Below are 18,717 nucleotides of genomic sequence, written 5' to 3'. Positions count from 1 at the left end.
TGCCATTATACATGCTAAGCGCGCTAAAGTGGCATAATAATATTGTGCTTATTCTGTTATTCTCAGGCCTAGCTAAAACTGCCCAGTCCCAGTGCATTGGTTTGGAGTTTCATGTTTTGCTTCACCCGTATTTGCGTTTCTACTCATTACTTAGGTAGATATCCTCGTCGACGTCACCGCCATGTCTCGAGCGTTATCACGACCTGCCGTCGAAATAGAGTCAACGACATCCGGGAGGCCGAGCGTCCGACGCTACCTACCGTTAGATCAGACCCGCGGGTACAGGCTCCCGTCAACGGAATATAGCGCTCCCCCAAACATCTGCCCGAGCGAAGATAAACTTTTGCTTCATGCATGTAACACTTAACCTACCCCTCAGGCCCAGGCTCGGTAGTTCGACAGGCTCGCCATAGTGGCAGGATCTAGCTGATGACCGTAACGCGATTGGCCAATGGAACTGAACTCGAGCTCCTAGTCACATGCCAGAGATACAACCAGACTAGCTGCACGGAGTGTGAAACTCTTTCTTTGCCCAGACAAAAGTTCAGACTGGGAGTGCACCCTATTTTGCTGCACGACAGCATGCATCAATCAACGTGTTTAAACCCCCCACGATAGGGAAGGGGTAGCTTCATTTCTGTAGTCCTCTTGGCAAACTGTGATAAAGCCAGGGAACTGAAGCTTACGTGACATATGCTTTGAAACCAAAAACTTACGACTTGTTGGAGCTTGAAAGCACATGCTTGATAGCATAGCTCAGCAGTGGAAATTGCACGATTCGGTAGAATTGCTGTATCAAGTATGATAATGTTGTGTCCAGGAAAGCTACTGCACCAAGCTGAATTGGTGCTCCAAGACTCAAGCTTTTGACAGGTGCATGGCGCAGGCTCATACAGAGGCTCGAGCCCGCTCCACGATACCTTGCATTGGCGTGCGTGTAAAAGTACACGCTGTCGGGAGCTTTGTTTTTGCAAGTTGAATTGACTTTGGTATTGAACTGAGTTGAGAAAACAACCAACAGAGACGCGAGTGGGTTGGTTACCATACTCGCTCTTCCAATGCCGATGTGGCCCACCATGTAGGCTCGTGATTCTTGATAACATTGTCTTACTATTGATGGTAGGATTGATAGTGAAACTAATAGGAGTGGTGACGTCGATGAGGAGCTGGAATCCGATGAACCAGATAACCAGTCATATTTATTAAAACACTCTTTCTATCGACTGAAGAGGGCTGGTGGCTTGCAGCTAGCTGGTGATACGAGACACAGGCTCAGTCCTGTTGTTGACCCGCCGAGCTATTCCCTTCTTTGTTCTGAGAAACATCTCGAGTCTGTAACAGAGAGCGATGGCCAACGACTCCCCCATCGCGGTTGTAGGCTTTGCCTACCGCGCCCCTGGGGTTGGCGGAAAGGGCCTCTGGGACTACCTGGCACAGGCGAGATCGGCTTGGTCCAAGGTACCCGCAGATCGCTTTGACCAAGACGCGTATTGCAAGCCCGGCGCCGAGAAGTCCGGCGTCTTCCGGGTTGAGGGTGGTCACTTCGTCCCCGAGGACATCTACGCCTTCGATGCCGCTTTCTTCAACATGAGAGCGGAGGAGGCCAAGAACGCCGACCCCCAACAGCGCATGCTGCTTGAAGTCGCCCTGGAAGCCGCCGAGATGGCCGGCCACAGCCTGAACAGCCTCGCCGGCCAGAAGATCGGCGTCTTCATCGGCAGCGGCCAGCACGATTACTCGGGGTGCTTGACCGACGACACATTTGGCGTCAAGACCTTCACTGCTACGGGGATTGCGCCCTGCATGCTTGCGAACCGGCTCTCCTACTTCTTCGATATCGATGGGCCCAGTACCGTTCTCGACTCGGCGTGTGCTTCTAGTGCGTATGCTGTGCACCAGGCTGTCTTGGCCATCCGGAACGGAGACTGCAACGCCGCTTTCGCAGCATCGGCGTCTTTGAACATCAGCCCCGGTGGATTTCTTGCGCTCGAAAAGACAGGGCAAGTAGACGTCACTCTATGTTACCCCCTTTTCCGGATTGACATTGTTCTGTGCTGACCCCGCGATTGGGCAGCGCGCTTTCGGCCGATGGTAGGAGCTATTCATACGACTCCAAAGCTTCCGGGTTCGGCCGCGGCGAGGGTGGCGCCTGCCTTCTGCTGAAATGCTTGGACGATGCTGTCAGAGATGGAGACCCCATCCAAGCTGTCATACGAGGCTCTGCTTGCAATCATGGCGGCCGGTCCGACGGTATTACTATGCCTAATGGCGTCGCTCATCGGAAGCTGCTCCGACGGGTTCATGAGGTCGCAGGCTTGGATCCTTCCAAGACAGCTGTCGTCGAGGTATGTCCCTGATGTATTTCAAAAGTGTTGTTCCTATCATGGAGGATGAGTGTTGTTGTTTCTCAATTGACTTTTTGACCCCTGAATAAGTGGAGTATTTCGGTACTTGTTGCATGTACCCCCTGAGTTGAATAGTGGGACCTCCTCCTTTGACATCTGCGGTCCAATTTTGAAACATTTTTTCCACAATACACAAACAAAGATCAAGCTATGCATTGCTGACTCTGGAATAGGGCCATGGAACTGGAACAGCTGTTGGGTAGGCGACGTCCAATTATAAGCAAGCAAGGTCTCCTCCAAGCTAACGAAGAAACGCATATAGTGACCCTATTGAGGCGGGCGCCTTCACATCGGTACTCGCAAAGAGTCGGACGGCCTCGAATCCAATTTACATTGGCTCGGTCAAGTCTAACCTGGGGTTCGTCTGTCGCTGTTTTGCTTTGACTGGTTACTCCTAGCTAACAAGCTTCATCCAGTCATTTGGAGGGCGCGAGTGGAATGATTGGAATGATCAAAGCCATTCTTCAAGTGAAGAACGGAATCGTGTTACCGACGGCAGGGTTTGAGTCTATCAATCCCAAAATTCAAGACAAGGAGAAGATTGTTGTTCCCCAAGTCCAGATCCCATGGCCCCAAGGGGAGGCCAGGAGGATTCTGGTCACCAACTTCGGTGAGACCAAGCCTAGTTTCGGAATACACATGGCCTTGGGCACAACACTGAATTTTGGAATACAGGTTTTGGTGGCAGCAATGCAGCTGTAATCATCGACGGGCCTCCGTCAAAGACACATACAGAGACAAACGGCTACCTATCAAACGGCAATGGCATCCACAGCAATGGCATCGATGACAACGAGTCGGGCAATAATGGCTTTGCGACCACACCAAAACGAGTTTTTGCGGTTTCGGCAAAGTCAGAAAAGAGCCTCGTCTCGTACTTGTCGTCCTTCGACGAGTATCTCAGCGAAGCACCTAAAACCGATGCGTTCATGGCGCGTCTGAGCTATACGCTAGGCCAGCGTCGCACCCACTTTCCTCACAGAGTCTCTGTTGTGGCAGATTCACTCATGAGTCTGATAGAGAAACTCTCTACTGTCAAAACTTGCAGAGCAAAGGATAGGGTCGTGGCTTTTGCCTTCACTGGACAAGGTGCTCAGTACGTGTTTGGCCCGTTTTTGTTAATCATATCGTTCACAAATGACCATCAGCTAAACATCAGTAACTCAACAGGTATCCTCAGATGTCCGCCAGATTGCAACACTATAAGGCTTTTTCTGAGGCTATTGCCGTAGCCGAAGCACACTTTCGAGAATTTGGCGCCTCTTGGAAGTTAACCGAAGAACTTTTGAAGCCCGATGGCAGCTCGTCTGTGAACGACGCCATGATTAGCCAGCCTGCATGTACCGCGGTCCAGCTGGCCCTTGTGTCGCTTCTCAAGAGCTGGGGTGTGGAACCCGCAGTTGTTACCGGACATTCCAGTGGCGAGATCGCCGCCGCATTTACCGCGGGGCTGCTGTCCTTCAAGACGGCCTGTGCTGTCTCCTACTTCCGAGGCCAAGCAGCTGCCCGATTGCTATCCAGATATGCCGGAAAAGGCGCTATGGTTGCTTTGGGAATCGATCCCGAGGAGGCAATTGATCTCATCAAGCAGCATGCGGGAAGCGATTACGCGGTTGTTGCCGCTATCAACAGCCCGAGGAGCGTTACTATTTCCGGGGATGCCCCAGCTATCCAGAATATTCAGACCGCCGCCGGTGAAGCAGGCTTGTTCTCTCGCCGACTCAAAGTTGAGCTTGCCTACCATTCGCGTCATATGGAAATGGTGGCCGATTACTACATCGAATCCATCAATCCTTTCTTCAATAACGATCCCACTGATCTACCAGCAGAGGAGACATCCTATCCGATCTTCGTATCCTCTGTCACCGGACAAGTCGAGAATACAGCAACGATTGATGCCACATATTGGGTGAAGAACTTGGTTCGCCCAGTGAGGTTTTCCGACGCCATAAAAACTCTCCTCATACCCCGTGGCAAAGATTTGACCAGCAAGAGAAGCATACATCCTAACGTCATCATTGAGATCGGCCCTCATTCCGCATTGAAGAATCCCATCAAACAGACGATTGACCTCACTCAGACCCAGAAGCCCGGAAATCAGCAGACTGCTCCACTAACGTATCTTCCCTCTTTGATACGCGGCACAGACGGAGACGAGGCTCTCGCTAATTTGGCAAGTTCACTTTTCACACTGGGCGGTTCGGTCAACCTTGGGGAGGTCAATGGGACTAGCATGGGCACTGCTGACGTCCTTGATGACCTCCCGGCCTACGCGTGGGACAAATCGACGAGCTACAAGATTAAATCAAGGTCCAATCACGAAAGACTGTTCCCTGGCGAGCCTTACAACGCTTTGATTGGAAGACCAATGTCCTCCAATGGCGGCAAGGAGCGCGCATATCGGCAGGTTTTCACACTCGACGAGATGCCCTGGATTCGGGATCATGCTGTGGCCGGTGCTGTGGTATTCCCTATGACAGCCTATATTGCGTGTGCTATTGAAGCTGCGAGGAAGACTTGTACGGTACCCGCGGCCGCCTTTATCGTACGTGACTTTTACATCAAGGAGCGCATGGAGATTCAAGAGGAGCAGGCCATCGACATGGTCATAAAACTAAAACCGGCTGCTACAGGCACAGGGAGCTTCTCCCAGAAGATTTGGGACTTCGAAATTTCAACCTGGGATGACGCTACCGCTTGGACAGTACATGCTCATGGCTCTGTCCAACCCGAGATGAACTCCATGGCGGCAGATACTATGGGACTGCAGGTCTCGGCTCCTCTTGTCAGTACGACAGGGGAGCTCGTGGAGCACGATCTCACTAACTACTACAAAGAAGCTAGTGTGAGAGCGACCCGGTTTGGGCCTAGTTTCCAGAACTCGGTCAGGTTCTTCTCGGGGAAAGGCTACACGGTACTCGAACACAAATTGCGTGACCTTGGCAGCGCTTTGGATGGCCTGCCTGACAATGGCAATTCCCCTGTCACGGTTGACCCCCCAACGTTGGATGGGTTCCTTCAAGGAGGCGCTCCACTCCAGGTTACCGAAGACGGAAGGTTGCCGGCCCAGATGCCAAATTATATCAGCCGCTTCCGCGTCTCTAATACGATACCCTCAACCCCTGGACAGCGATTCGACATTGTTACCCGATTGTTGCATTACGATTTCAAAGGAGGTCGCATGCAGATTGGTGTGGCGGCATTCTCACGAAACCCCGACAATGCGTTGACTCCTATCGCTGAGTGGGAGTCAGTTGCGTTCCGCACTGTTGGGTCTGCTGAAGAGAATATTGACCCAGCTGCGAGCCTTCCTGACAACTGGGGATGGGAGCTTTTGCCCAGTCTCGAGTACCTATCGGATGATCGGATCAAGAAAGTACTCCCGGAGCATGACGATGACCAAGCTGAGGAAACGCGCGCTGAGGACCTGAAGCGGATGGCATGGTACTACATCAACAAGGGACTGGTGGAGACAGCACGAGATGACAGCTCGAAACTGCCATACCATCTGGCTCAGTTCGTCAAGTGGGGGATCCGGCACGATGCTGCGAGCAAGGTGACTCTGGCCTCAGACGCGGCGGCGAGAGAACTGCGCAACATGGTCCGCAACCGAGACGCACAGGGTGAGATGCTCTGTGTCCTAGGCGAGCAGATCGTGCCCATTCTGCGCCAAGAGGTCGAGCCGCTCGAGATCATGCTCAGCGACGGCCTCCTTACACGCCACTATGAGGCCGACGCGATGAACGCCCATTTCAGCAAAACCATGGGAAGGCTGGTATCCCACCTCTCCGACCTGGTGCATAACATGCGGATCCTTGAGGTCGGTGCGGGCACGGGTGGGACCACGTTACCCGTACTCGACGCGCTTACACACAACCGGAAGCAGGAAGGAGGTGTTTATGTCAACTACACCTTCACCGATATCTCTACCGGGTTCTTTGAGAACGCTCGCGAAAAGCTTGCCCGGTGGTCCCGCCACATTACCTTCCAAAAGCTGGATATCACACAAGACCCCATCGAGCAAGGCTTTGAACTCGAAGATTATGACGTCGTCATTGCTGCCAACGTCTTGCACGCCACGCCGGACATGCGCGTCACCATGGCAAATGTACGGAAGCTTCTGAAGCCCCGGGGCAAGCTCTTATTGCTAGAGGCGAGCGCGCACCCACCGACTCTCCTGCCTTTTTCCTGCTCCCAGGCTGGTGGTATGCAGAAGATCAGTACCGAGACCGCGAGGAAGGACCAATGATGCCGGTCCCTGTCTGGGATCGTCTGCTCAGAGATACAGGCTTTTCGGGCGTGGATGTCAACGTCAGAGACCAGCTGGGTGGCCAAGAGCAGGTCATGGGCATCATGTGTACCACCAGGGTTGGCAAGGTGGAAGAATGTCAAGCCCTGACGGTGTGTGGGCCGTTCATGGACCAAGAGGAGCTTGCCTTTGCACGCCTCGTCGCTGATGCCATGACGAAGCGTTTCGGATGTCCTACCAAGCTAAAAGCTTTCGCTGAACTCGACCCAGCTGAGGATCCGCTCTACATTGTACTGGATTCGCCGCGGCATTGTCTGATGAAAGACATCGATGCGCCCAAATTTGACCGATTGAAGCAGCTCTTGGTACACAATGCAGGGCTCTTATGGGTCATTCCCCAAAACGGACCGGTCGAGAGTGGGAATATCAAGGGGATAATGCGTACTGTGCGTCTCGAGGACGAGCCGAGGAACTTGCTACTTCTTGACCAGCTCCCGCTGGTCACGCAAGCCACATCGGCAATACTTGATCTTACCGAGAAGCTTCGGGACCCGGAGGTGACGCGCACACAGGACCTGGACTTTGTGTGGCACGAAGGGTCGATCCACGTGCCCCGAATGCGGTTGTTAAGAGAACTGAAAGAACCGTTTGCTGTTGAGCAAGGCATATCATGCCGTAAGCTGCAGCACATTTGGGATGGCGAACGCGCTTTGGAGATGACAATTGACAGCGCCGGCAGCCCGGACTCAATCTACTACCGCCGGACCGATGTACTTCAGGACACTCTGAAAGACAAAGAAGTCCTCCTGAGGGTCACGGCAGCTGGCGTCAGCCAACGGGATCTGAGCCTCATCCTCGGCACCATGCCCTGGACCCCGCCAGGGTATGATGGGGTCGGCACCATCGTCAAGACCGGGCGCGCCGTAACGGGCGTGCATGTGGGCGATGACGTCTTCTTCCTCTTCGGTCGAGGGTAGCAGCGGCTTCGCCACATATAAAAGGCTGTCATCCTCCCATGTTGCTCCGGTTCCACCGTCCATCTGCGCTACGGATGCTGCGACTATGCCCCTGGCATATTCGATGGCGATATTTGCCCTGGTGTACACCGCACACCTTGAAGAGGGCGAGACAGTCCTGATCCACGGTGCCTCTGGTGCCATTGGCCAGGCATGTATCAAAGTCGCACAACACTTAGGCGGCCAGATCTACGCCACTGCCGGTACCAGCGACAAGCGGGAGTTCCTCCATGGTTCTCACGGAATACCAAGAGAACGTATCTTTCAAGCCGAAACCCTGAGTTTCGCGATAAGATTCTCTGCGCGACAAGGGGAAAGGGCATTGATGTTATCATCAACTCGGTCACCGGTGACCTCATGAAAGAGACTTGGTCATTGGCTGCACCCTTGGGCCGATTCGTCGAGATCAACAATAAAGATGCCCTGCAGAATACCCACCTCCCGATGAGGCCCTTCGAAAAGAATGCCACTTTCCACAGCATTGAATTGCGCAGTTTGGCCAAGCACCGTCCTGGGGAGTTGAGCCGCATCATTTCCACATTTGCTGATATGGTCCAGCGCCGCATCGCCGTTCCGGTCAAGCCCGTGTCGGTATTCCCCATATCGGAGCTCGAATCGGGGTTGCGCAAACTCCGATCTGGTGAGAATATGGGTAAAGTCGTGGTAACGTTCGGGAAAAACGAGCGTGTCATGGCTGAGAGTGACCTGAGACCGACAAATATTGCCTTGAATCCTGAGGCGACCTACGTGATCACCGGAGGTACCAAGGGTATTGGCCTTAGCTTGGGATACTGGATGATCGAGCACGGCGCCATGAACTTGGTTTTACTTGGTCGCAGTGGTGCCTCTGGGGCTGAGGTCCAGAAGCTTCTAAACAAGTACAAGGGGACCAACGTGTGCGTAAGGGCTTTAGCATGCGATGTCGGGTCGAGGACGGAGCTGGAAGGTGTCATGGAATCCATCAAGGATCTCCCTCCCGTCCGAGGCGTCATTCACAGCGCCCTTCTCCTCAGCGACAAGTTGTTCGAGAACGCCACGTACGAGGACTGGCAGATCATCATGCGACCGCGAGTGGACGCGGCGTGGCACCTCCACGAGCTGCTGCCCAAAGATATGGACTTCTTCATCGGCCTCGGCTCCCTCCTGGGCGACACGGGCAACCCAGGCCAAGCCATCTACGCCGGCTCCGCCGTCTTCTACCACGAGTTCGCCAAGTACCGCCGCGCCCTGGGCCTGCACACCGTCGCCCTCGCCCTGCCCGTCGTGCTCGACGTCGGCTACGTCGCCAGCAACAACCTCAGCGACCTGCTGCAGCAGACGCTCGGCGCCACGCTGACCATGGCAGACATCTGCACGCTCGTCGGGGGCGCCGTGCTCGCGTCATCGCCGCTCCACCGCGACGCCAAGGCCATCGCTTGCACCTTCTACCTCGACGGCCAGCCCATCCGGGACGGGCCCTGGGACTACATCCACCCGGTGTACGCGCGCGAGCGCGTCAAGGAAGAGGCCGCCAAGAAGAAGAGGATGATGTTGAAGAATGGGGAGGGCGCCGCCCACATGGATGGTCTACACTCCTCCACGAACGGTGACAGTAAGCCTTGGCAGCAGGTGGTCGACGACCCTTTGCCCGGCCTGATTGAAGCCCTCATCATCAAGGTCGCGGCCATGACCATGCTGGACCGCGACGACGTGGGCGCCGACGCTCCCTTGGCTTCTCTGAGCCTCGACTCGCTCGTTTCGGTCGAGCTGCGAAACTGGATCCGCCGCGAGGCCGGCGTGGAGCTCGTGCTCAGCGCTATTACGGGAGCAGAGAGTCTCAGGGCTTTGGCCATGGAGATCCTGGCGCAGAGGAAGTGAGTAGGTACTAATTGCCCAGATGGACAATTTGCTTGAGGCAGAGCACTTAAGGGTATTGTTTGTTTGCCGGCGGTTCTATTGCTGTCGAAATCTATTGAAAAATAGTTCGTCGGTTATTGGGGAGGAAGGGGGAAGGGGACAGTATGTGTTCGTTGGTGCTGGCGGGTGCCATGCTCGATTTAGTCTGAAAGTATTTTGCATTCATGTGTAGTCGTACACAGCCATTCCTTCTTATCGATGACAGTTCGATTCTTCTATTTGGGCGTATAGCAATGATGCAATAACATCCTGCAATCCCTCTCGCCTATTCTGACTGTTGGAATACTAGCTATCCATTTAATAGTACATAGATAGACAGTGCCTTGGGTAAGAACAGCGGGACGATATCATGCAGTTGTGTTGGCTTATGCGTATCGTTCCACGGGGATGCCCTTCTAACAGCAATCAATGAAAGTAACTCATTTGGAGATGCGCGACAGGCGCTTGATAGCTTCAAATTCCTCCTCGCTATATGTTCTGAGGGCCTGCTTGTGCAAACCCGTATTGGTGGCCTTACTGACCACCTGAGTAGCAGTATACCACTTATCTAACATGGGACTCAGACTGTCGAGATCGTTCAGAGCTTCGGGGTCATGGAGGTTGCGCGGCGCGAAGTGGTAAAACAAGTACCCATCCTCCTTGTCCTCCGGATCGTCGTTCTCGATCGGGGCTGAACCGTGGGTGAGATGTATGAGTTTGGAATCAACCTGCTTCTGCGGATCTCCATCGCTGCGGGCGATGAGGGCCCGAATCGACTCCAGCCAGTGCCGTACTAGCTTTTTCGCTCCGTCATCCAGAAAGTGCCTCGAACGACCTGGCCACGATGGAATTGGCGTAGTGGTCCGTGTCAGTGGATGCAGTCGATTGACAAAGTCAGCCTTGGAGAGGTCGGCTAACTTTTCGAAGCAGTCGACGTGGTAAAAGACTACTAAGAGATGAGTCTAGAGCCAAGTGACAATGGTAAACTGCAAGGGGATAATTACCGGTGGTACTTTTACTCGTCCCCTGGAACACTGCGACTCTGTACGTATATTTACCGATAGTATGCTCTTTTTGGCAATACTTATATCGGCAACGCATCGTTTCGACATAAGAATTCTCAATGAAGAAGAGTGAATCGTGGTCTTTTGCCTTGTCCAGCAAGATACGTCGCATATCTTCGATGCCAGCTTGGGGGGAAGGTTGCGGCTCCCCGGAAGGTAAGGTGTTACGGGAGACCGTTGGCTCGCGGCCCTTCAGATCACCATCGTCAGATCGCTTGCACTGATCGGTAGGGGAAGGCATGGTGCTTGGGTTGTCTGTAGGCATGTTGAACGTGGCTATTATATCCTGGCGTTCACTGTCGAGATTGCGAATTTGGGGTCGATTGAGGGATCAGAGAATGTTGCACCAAAAGGTGTGTCTGGGTTGGTAACTATTGACGATAAGTAGAGAAAAGGAAGAGATAGTCAGTCGTTTCGTGTCCTTGTCGGTGGGTAGTCTGTGGGAGAAAGAGGTTTGTGGGAAGTGTTTCCCACCTCCACCTGGCTGACTCCTTCCCAAACTGTCACTTGCACTGAAGTAGCTTTACCCAGGCAGGCATATTTGAATAGCCCAGCCAGGAGCGAATAAGAGATGAAAGAGGGTCAAGGTGTACTGCACCACGCTAGAATCCACGAGACACAGGGAAAGCGCAGTCAAGCTGGGAACAGTCAGAGCGACTGCCCTGTTGAACACAAGCCAGAGATTGGGGGAAACTCTGAACCTGATCCTAGCTGCATCACCGGCCGCACTCACCGGCATATATGCGCATCCCCGACGAAGAAACGCATATACCTCTGGTCGGTCATCCAACGTCCGTAGTGGGGTTTATGGGAGGTACGATGATTAATGGAGCAGGTGCTCTAACTGGGCATGTCTCATGTGTTTCTAAGTCCATGCCGCACATGAGCAGCGAAGGCCCTTCTCTGGTATGTTATATGAGATAAGTAATCACAATCCTCGCCAGTTGAGGTTATCGAAATGTCGTCAACATGATTTGGCTTCCTTCCTATTATCTTCTTCAAGGTAAACCAAGTACTATACATTAGAACTGACTGTAACCAAGGCCGTCGAAGCTACTAGGCGATAAGATGGACTTAGGTACCCCCTTCACCAATCTGACCAGCGAATTATGTCTTCCAGGACGGGTAATCTCTTTTGGGCGTCTCCACGACTAGATCTGCTGAGGCTGGACAGGCGTGGGCTGTGCAGTCTGGTGCTGAGCATAGGCTGGTGTCTGTGCCTGAACGCCCTCGGCAGGCTTCGGGCCATGACCGAGTTCGACATTACTTGGAGCTGTCGCGTCATGGTTGAGGACACTTCCAATGATGAAGAAGACCAGGTTGATGATACACAGAACCCAGGTGACAGCGCCCAGGGCAGCGCAGGCCGCCATGACGGACCCAAAGGTATGAAGTCCGGGGTAGTAGAAGTCGTTCGCGTAGTAGGCCAACACGAAAGAGGCCCAGGATGCCGCCCAAGCCCAAGCGGACAGCCAGAAGATGCACGTCAGGATGTAAGCGACCAGCATGGCAATGCGGTAGTAGAAGTGGTGGGCCTTAAGCTCCAAGAAGATGGCAGCGCCATAGACGATCCAAGAGAAGATTGCCTTTCGGGTTATGTTAGCATGGAACAACATTTGATGGAGAAGCTAGAGAGATGGGACTTACCACGAAGAGCAGATATCCAGGAGCTCCGGCAGAGTAGTAGTAGGAGAGATCGCCATACAGGGAGGCGGCATAGGCCGCCAAGGCCAGGATGACAGCAGCAAGCAAGACGATGGCACCCTTGATGAAGAGGAGCCACTTGGGCTGAGGGGGCACGCCAGGCGCCGTGAGTCCTGATAACGCCATTGTAACGACTGATGAAGTGGGAGCGAATGGGTGGTTAGTATCAAGAGATACGAAGCGACGAGAAGTTCTGGACAAGAATATGACAAAACAAGAGGTGGAGAACACTGTATATAGGCGAGAAACGAAGCCCCCTGGGAATGTGTCATTTCAAGTATATATAAAGCAAGACCAAGAGAATGTTCGCCTGGAATTTAATCACACACAAGGCCTCTGTCGGGGCAGCCCAGATAAGCCCATTGTCTCACAACCTGTCACAGTTGCTCGACTAACACGGAAAGCCACAAGCGCGAAGAAGAAAGGAGCGTCGTTAGCGCTTCTCAGCCGTGGCACTCATCAAGAGCTGAAGTCAGGGGTTCCCCTCGGCCGCGTACGGCTCTGATATCAAGACTGTCGCATGTAGTTGCAGTGGCAAGCGGTGCTCTCGGAAGGGCGCAATTGAGCGATACAGGAAGCTGAAAAAGCGGTGGCGTTTGACGGCGCTTTAGTTTTCACACCACATCCAACATTGACGCATTCTGTCTGCATGTGGACTTTACCTACCTACCCAAGCGGTGCCAAGCTTGTGTGCTAGTCTCAACCGCTAAGACTTCAACCGCTGAGATAACATTAATGGCGTCTACTAGGGCCTTCTGGGGAAAAGGAACTAACCCAAAGCCAGCCCTACCGGATCTACTGTGAGAGAATCACCAGGCACAGGTTCTTTGCAAGTTCCTATGAGATCATGTTTTCGGCAGTGGCTCTACAGGGCGGGTGTCTGCACCTAGCTTTTGGCTTGCTTGCTTGGTCCCGAAAAGGTCTTAAGTCACTCGCCTTCAATTGCGGTGTCTTCAAAAGACTGAGTCCTGTCCTTGGAAGGACCATGAGACACGCAGAATTCGAAACTGCATGGGATTGACATGCACAGCGATTTAGCCAGATTTTGGTGTTCAAGGGGGTGCGGGGAGCCAGTGGTAGTTTTGAAGGGGAAGGAGCACCTGCAGGTATGTGATCTCCACCATATTCGGCCTGCCTTCGAGATGCAGGTTGATCACCTCGAGACTGCTTTTCAGGTTCTGAGATCAAACACTTTCCTGTCGAAATATGATAAAAGGAAACATAGGTAGATTCCATCAACACGACATGAAATCTAGCACTTGAACTTTCGTCCTCTAATGTGGGAGACCACATGTATGGATTGTGAGTGGAAAGACTGTGTCGGGAAGGAGCACGTCATGCAACTTCCAAGGTGTACCTATCTGCCTTTCCCCAGATGCATCAATTATCCATGCATCTGGGTACTCATCGCCAACCTGAACTCGACCTCAGGAATCAACTACCCCCTCAGAGGCACGAGAAATATCAATTGTGGTAATTGTTACCTACATGGCATCATGTATTATCTTCATCGTATGTGATTACATTACGCCTTAAGATACATACTTACCAAGACGTCTCTTTGAACGCATGTCGCCCGCGAACACAAGGTCATCCGCCAATAGTCACCATGACCGAAGCCACCGTGCATGCGCCTAGCAGTCCTAGTTCCGTTGCGGAGATACCTGCGGATGAGTATGCTCGCATGAATGAGCTGTCCATAGACTTTCGGTCGTACAATCCTATTTCATACCTGACATCAACTGCCAACTCACAGCTTGAGACCCAGTATCGAGACCAGGTGGAGGGTGGCTCACTTCCGGACCTTCAAATTCCCTTTCGTCTTTCCCTCGACGAACCACCTGTCATCTCCAAGAGCTCAGTCGACTTCCTTAGCTCCATCGCCCAGAGAGAGGATGACGAAGCTGTCATGGGCCGGGCCATTCAGACGTCATGCTCCAACCAAATACGGCATCTGAAGGTGGTACAGCCATTACTACGATCTGACCACGAGTCCGATTGGAGGAAGCTCCTCAGAGACGTGGAATCGAGGACGAATATTCGCTTGCGTTCCGATATGCTTCCACTCGAACCACTAGAGATATCCTTGGATGAGGCGCCAGAGTACCCTGAGAGCGCCTATGCCTTTCATTCGCAGCTGATGTTGGAGGCTGATACGAGTCAGCTGGCGGTATCCCAAGACGCATTGCGGTTTCTTGCCGCAACGTTGGCCATTGACAAGGACACTGAAGAGCGAAAACAGTTGCTTATGATGGAGCTTAGTGATCGTAGAGTAGGTACTCCACAGTCTGTCCTTGACACCTCACTGACACACACATACTAGCCTCTCGTGTCTCGCCAGATCACTCCGCCAATAAGCCCAGTATTGCTGCCTGCAGAGCCGTATACCCCAGGGCCAGAGCGCTGTCAGATACCCATTGCGTCAGATCCAAGTAGCCTGCTCGAAGAAGATCTAGAGGCGGCACAATCTGCCTTGATCGCAACCAGCTCGTCTCCCATCCAAGGATCGCCGGATTTGCCGTCATTATCCGAAGCTGAAACATTCACCCCAGTGATCCGCAAAATAGAGTCTCTCAAAGTTGAACAACCTCTAATACCATCAAACCCAAGCTCTCCACCGGCTACACGCGCGGTTGTTGACTTGCATGAGTCGGCAGAGAGTGTGCAACTAGCTGTTGATGCCGATTGCGAGGTAGACGGTTACGCCTTGAAAGAAATACCAGAACTCTTCAGTGACGAGCTGCTGGATGAAATGCAAGCAGGCGCACATACGGCTAATTTGGCTGTAGAACAGGAGTGCCTGGAGCAAGCAGACGCGATTGCCCGTGTGCAAGTCCCCATCATGGATTTTGCAATCGCGGAGTCGGAGTGGAAGAAACAGGGGTACGACAGCACTCAACAAGTCAAATACCTCTTGCAAGCTCCAAGAATGGCGTTGGCAAAATGGAAGGGAAACTATAGGGAACGGGACTTCTGGTGGGCTCCATTGCCTTATAGGCTTCGTCAGGTACCCCTTGATGAGTCACTAGACGATGAAGTAGGGCTAGATGATGCCCCTTGGATGTACAACGACACAGACGTCCCGACAGCCGCGTCGTACGTATGGAAGCGGCCTGGCTTGGCCATTTTACGAGAACCCGACGAAGACGACGAGGAAGAATATCTACCCATATCAGATCATCATTCCATGGGGCTTTCGGATATCCTGAGAAAAAGGAAGCTCGAACTGGACGATGCGGAACGAGGTCGGTCCTCGCCGTCGAGCAGTGCATCGGCTGTAGATTTGGTGCGTCATCCCAGTAAGGCCCAGCCAGCCAACGCTGCCAGACCAACCAGTCTACTTATTGGAAGCGACGAACCCAACGCTACGTCGGCTTTGTTAGCGAACTATGTCAATCTCCGGGCTGCGAAGAGGCAGAAGCACGAAGTCAGTTCGTTTTTCGGCCCAAAGAAATCGGAGCAAAGTGATGCAAATGTCCTTAGTAATGGATCAGAGAAGCACGCACAAGTCAATGGGGTCCCAAAGTCCAGTGTGGCTTCAAATGAGAAGTTTGAAGCATCCCCAATCCCGAGTTTGGTGGAATCTTCTGATTCGATCAAGCTGATTGTGGCGCTGACCCTTGGCCGCGGCATTCTTGAATGGATTGAAAAACTGCTTCCACAAGCCGAGCTTGTAGAGCGGGACTTTGACCGGTGGAATACCGTCGCATGGAATCGGAATATGGTGTCTCGCTCACCTATAATTTCTCCGTTGGCTGCTGAAGCGGATGTTGTTGTGTCACCGGCCACCGGAATCATCTTGACAACACTTATCAAGGTAATTCAGAAACCAATTCCGGGGCAAAAGAGAAAGAGCACAATTCGAGAACGAGTGGAGAAGGTTTCCACCAGATACGAGAGACTTGTCGTATTAGTATCGCAATCTAACCGTGTGGACGAGTCGACCAGGGATCTTTCCGCATCGGAATGTGCTTCATTCGCCGAGTTCACAGGCTTCGTCGTGGGACTCAACCCCAGCTCCCAAGTATACTTCGTTGGCGGTGGCGAGGAAACGCTGGCCAAGTGGCTCATAGCGTTGGTCCAACGGTATTCTTTTGAGGCCGCCGGGCTTCAGAAGCTGCTGATCGATGCAGAAACGACTTGGGAATTGATACTGCGTAGGGCTGGGATGAATGCTTATGCTGCGCAGATTATCTTGGCGGAACTGAAAGGGATCGGCAATCTTGACTCGCAAGGTCAAGATATGGGCGAACTGCAGAGATTCATACTCATGACACCGCAGGCGAGAGTTGAACATTTTTCTCAATTGATGGGTGGGACCACTGTCCTGTTGAGAGTTGGCGCAGTCCTCGATCGTCCGTGGGAATGAGATTCTCGGCAGTACTTCTTCGGGAAAGAGACATGGCTTGATAAATTCGCTTGGGAAAGAGGACATCTGAGAGGCCATGGATTCTTGATTTTGCTAAGTATCTGTGAAGTACCACAACCTTGCTTTCAGGAAAGCTAGCTCTAGAACAGAACTCGGGTGCCTTCCATAATATATAGAGGAAGAATTCGGCCGAGAAATGGTATATCGTTGATACTCGTTTTGTCCCAAACTCGCCCGAGGTGTTGGTCGGGCCATCACTCCCCGTCGTCCAAAGAGAAGCGAGCGATTTCCATTACTCTGCCCCCTTGTCGCCGTCAGCAGATTCTAAGCACCACACCTTGAGACTGCTCTCCTTATTACTCCTACGCATCCAAGTCGGCAATGTTTTAGTTTCAAGTTGCTCATCGACTGGGGGTTTCGTCGTGTCGTTATCCGAGTCGGCTCCCTTCTCTTGGGCAGCAAAGTCCCAGGCACCCGAGCACGTCGCAATGACCGAGCCGGCCGGGTGCAGGCAAGTGCTGCCCACCGTGGACTCGTGGCCCCGCCAGTCCCAGGCCGGCGCGTGCGGCCCCTCGCGCATGCCGACGTTCTCCCAGACCTTGACGGTGCCGTCGGTGGTGCCGGACCAGACCTCGAAGCCGCCGCCGGCGGCGTCGCCGGCGGGGAAGACGTCGCAGCCGACGCGCTGGTTGCTGTCGGCCGCGTCGCGGTCCTCGAGCCAGCCGAGCAGCTCGCCGGTGACGCGGACGTCGTACACGAGGAGGCCGCGCGACTTGCGCTCCGAGACGAGCAGGTACCGCCCGCAGGGGCTCCAGGCCGTCTGCGTGACGCCGTTGCCGCCGATGCCGACGCCGGGGCGGCGCCCGCGCTCGGTCGTCTGGGCGACGGCGGACTCGATGCCCCACGCGGCTACGCAGTCGCCGGCCTGCGCGAAGTCGTACATGCCGACCCAGCGTGTCCAGGTGCCGGCCGCGACGAGGCCGAGGCTGGCGCCGGCGCCGCCGTGGTCGGAGGAGGCGGAGGAGGGGTGGGCCGCTAGGGTCGAGATGGTGCCGCGCATGCCGACGCCGCCGCCCTTGGACAGGTGGCGCTCCGAGGGGATCGTCTTGATGCGCAGGAGCGGCTCGTCGCCCGGCCGGGACACGTCGAACTTGGCGAGCAGGTTCTTGGTGGCGGCGACGAAGTGCGTGCCAGGGCCTGGCCAGAGCATGGCCGTTGCGGACAGGAAGGTCTCGGAGTGGGCTTTCATGAAGGGGTACGAGGCGGCGGGCTGGTGGTTCGCCGCCAGGTTGCTGCTGCCATCTTGGTGGGAAGAGGCTGGGGGTAGAGGTAGTAGAGCTGGATGGGCAGGTCATGGCTGGAGATCAGGACCTGGTTGGTGTAGGCCTCCGAGAGCTGGAAGTAGGGTGCCGGACAGAGGACGTTGGTCCGCTCTGAGAGGGGGATGGTGACCTGGGGGTTCAGTGTGTGAGGGCTGGATTCCGGGTCAAGCAGATCGGGAGGCAGGATATAGGAGTCTATCCGATGGTCAGATGAGTTTGTGAGGATGGTGGTGCCGTCTGCGGTCCTGTTGATCGTTTCGGTTCAGTATACTTGGAGAGCCGCCTGGTGTAAGTGGGTGTGGGGCTAGATAGCTGGAGCAAACCAGTGCTTCTTACATACCATTGGGCGCTTTCGAAGTAGCCATGCAGTTGATCCTGCTTCTTCTGGGGTTGGCTGTTCGGGGAATTCTGCTGCTGCAGGGTTATATCGCCTGTCGAAGCAACCAGCTTCACTCTGCTCTTGGAGGAGTCGGTTGCCTCAGGTTCCTGTTCCTCCATGTCGCCTTTTCTCGAATCCCTTACACTTTGATTTAGGAGCCGTTTAGACCAATCTACTTTCACGTGGCTCGCTTCTCGTGCTGTAGTGGACGGTTCAAACTGCCCCTCGTGCCTGGGAGGCGCGTGTGGCGCAGGGGATTGTGTGGGTGGATAAGCACTTAGCACAACTCTATGTCAGATATTCAGCGTTTAAGCATTGAGAGCACGTCAAATCG

The 18,717-nt window shown here is 53.8% G+C and overlaps 6 protein-coding genes across 6 annotated transcripts; 3 read left to right on the top strand and 3 right to left on the bottom strand.

Moving 5' to 3' along the window:
* Positions 1-1,347: 1,347 nt before the first annotated feature.
* PG997_008203 (polyketide synthase) lies at positions 1,348-7,631 on the top strand (the record flags this gene model as incomplete). The annotated part of the gene is made up of 8 exons (XM_066812518.1): positions 1,348-2,020; positions 2,119-2,345; positions 2,579-2,604; positions 2,668-2,763; positions 2,822-3,015; positions 3,081-3,501; positions 3,576-6,513; positions 6,564-7,631. 8 exons carry the CDS (start codon positions 1,348-1,350, stop codon positions 7,629-7,631), a joined length of 5,643 nt encoding a protein of 1,880 aa, XP_066667860.1.
* An 85-nt stretch (positions 7,632-7,716) lies between these two features.
* PG997_008202 (uncharacterized protein) lies at positions 7,717-9,527 on the top strand (the record flags this gene model as incomplete). The annotated part of the gene is made up of 2 exons (XM_066812517.1): positions 7,717-7,892; positions 7,940-9,527. 2 exons carry the CDS (start codon positions 7,717-7,719, stop codon positions 9,525-9,527), a joined length of 1,764 nt encoding a protein of 587 aa, XP_066667859.1.
* A 458-nt stretch (positions 9,528-9,985) lies between these two features.
* PG997_008201 (uncharacterized protein) lies at positions 9,986-10,874 on the bottom strand (the record flags this gene model as incomplete). The annotated part of the gene is made up of 2 exons (XM_066812516.1): positions 9,986-10,494; positions 10,604-10,874. 2 exons carry the CDS (start codon positions 10,872-10,874, stop codon positions 9,986-9,988), a joined length of 780 nt encoding a protein of 259 aa, XP_066667858.1.
* Positions 10,875-11,760: 886 nt separating this feature from the next.
* Positions 11,761-12,439, bottom strand: PG997_008200 (uncharacterized protein; the record flags this gene model as incomplete). The annotated part of the gene is made up of 2 exons (XM_066812515.1): positions 11,761-12,195; positions 12,257-12,439. 2 exons carry the CDS (start codon positions 12,437-12,439, stop codon positions 11,761-11,763), a joined length of 618 nt encoding a protein of 205 aa, XP_066667857.1.
* Positions 12,440-13,922: 1,483 nt separating this feature from the next.
* On the top strand, positions 13,923-16,682 carry PG997_008199 (uncharacterized protein; the record flags this gene model as incomplete). The annotated part of the gene is made up of 2 exons (XM_066812514.1): positions 13,923-14,585; positions 14,637-16,682. The coding sequence occupies 2 exons, from the start codon at positions 13,923-13,925 to the stop codon at positions 16,680-16,682; spliced, it is 2,709 nt and encodes a 902-aa protein (XP_066667856.1).
* Positions 16,683-16,974: 292 nt separating this feature from the next.
* On the bottom strand, positions 16,975-18,502 carry PG997_008198 (WD repeat-containing protein; the record flags this gene model as incomplete). The annotated part of the gene is given in 3 exon segments (XM_066812513.1): positions 16,975-17,924; positions 17,942-18,249; positions 18,345-18,502. 3 exon segments carry the CDS (start codon positions 18,500-18,502, stop codon positions 16,975-16,977), a joined length of 1,416 nt encoding a protein of 471 aa, XP_066667855.1.
* Positions 18,503-18,717: the final 215 nt, after the last annotated feature.

The sequence above is a fragment of the Apiospora hydei genome, assembly GCF_038363865.1.
Source record: "Apiospora hydei strain CBS 114990 chromosome Unknown utg000006l_segment0_segment0, whole genome shotgun sequence".
In the NCBI taxonomy this organism is placed as follows: Eukaryota; Fungi; Ascomycota; class Sordariomycetes; order Amphisphaeriales; family Apiosporaceae; genus Apiospora; species Apiospora hydei.
This window is presented reverse-complemented; position numbering and strand designations above follow the sequence as displayed.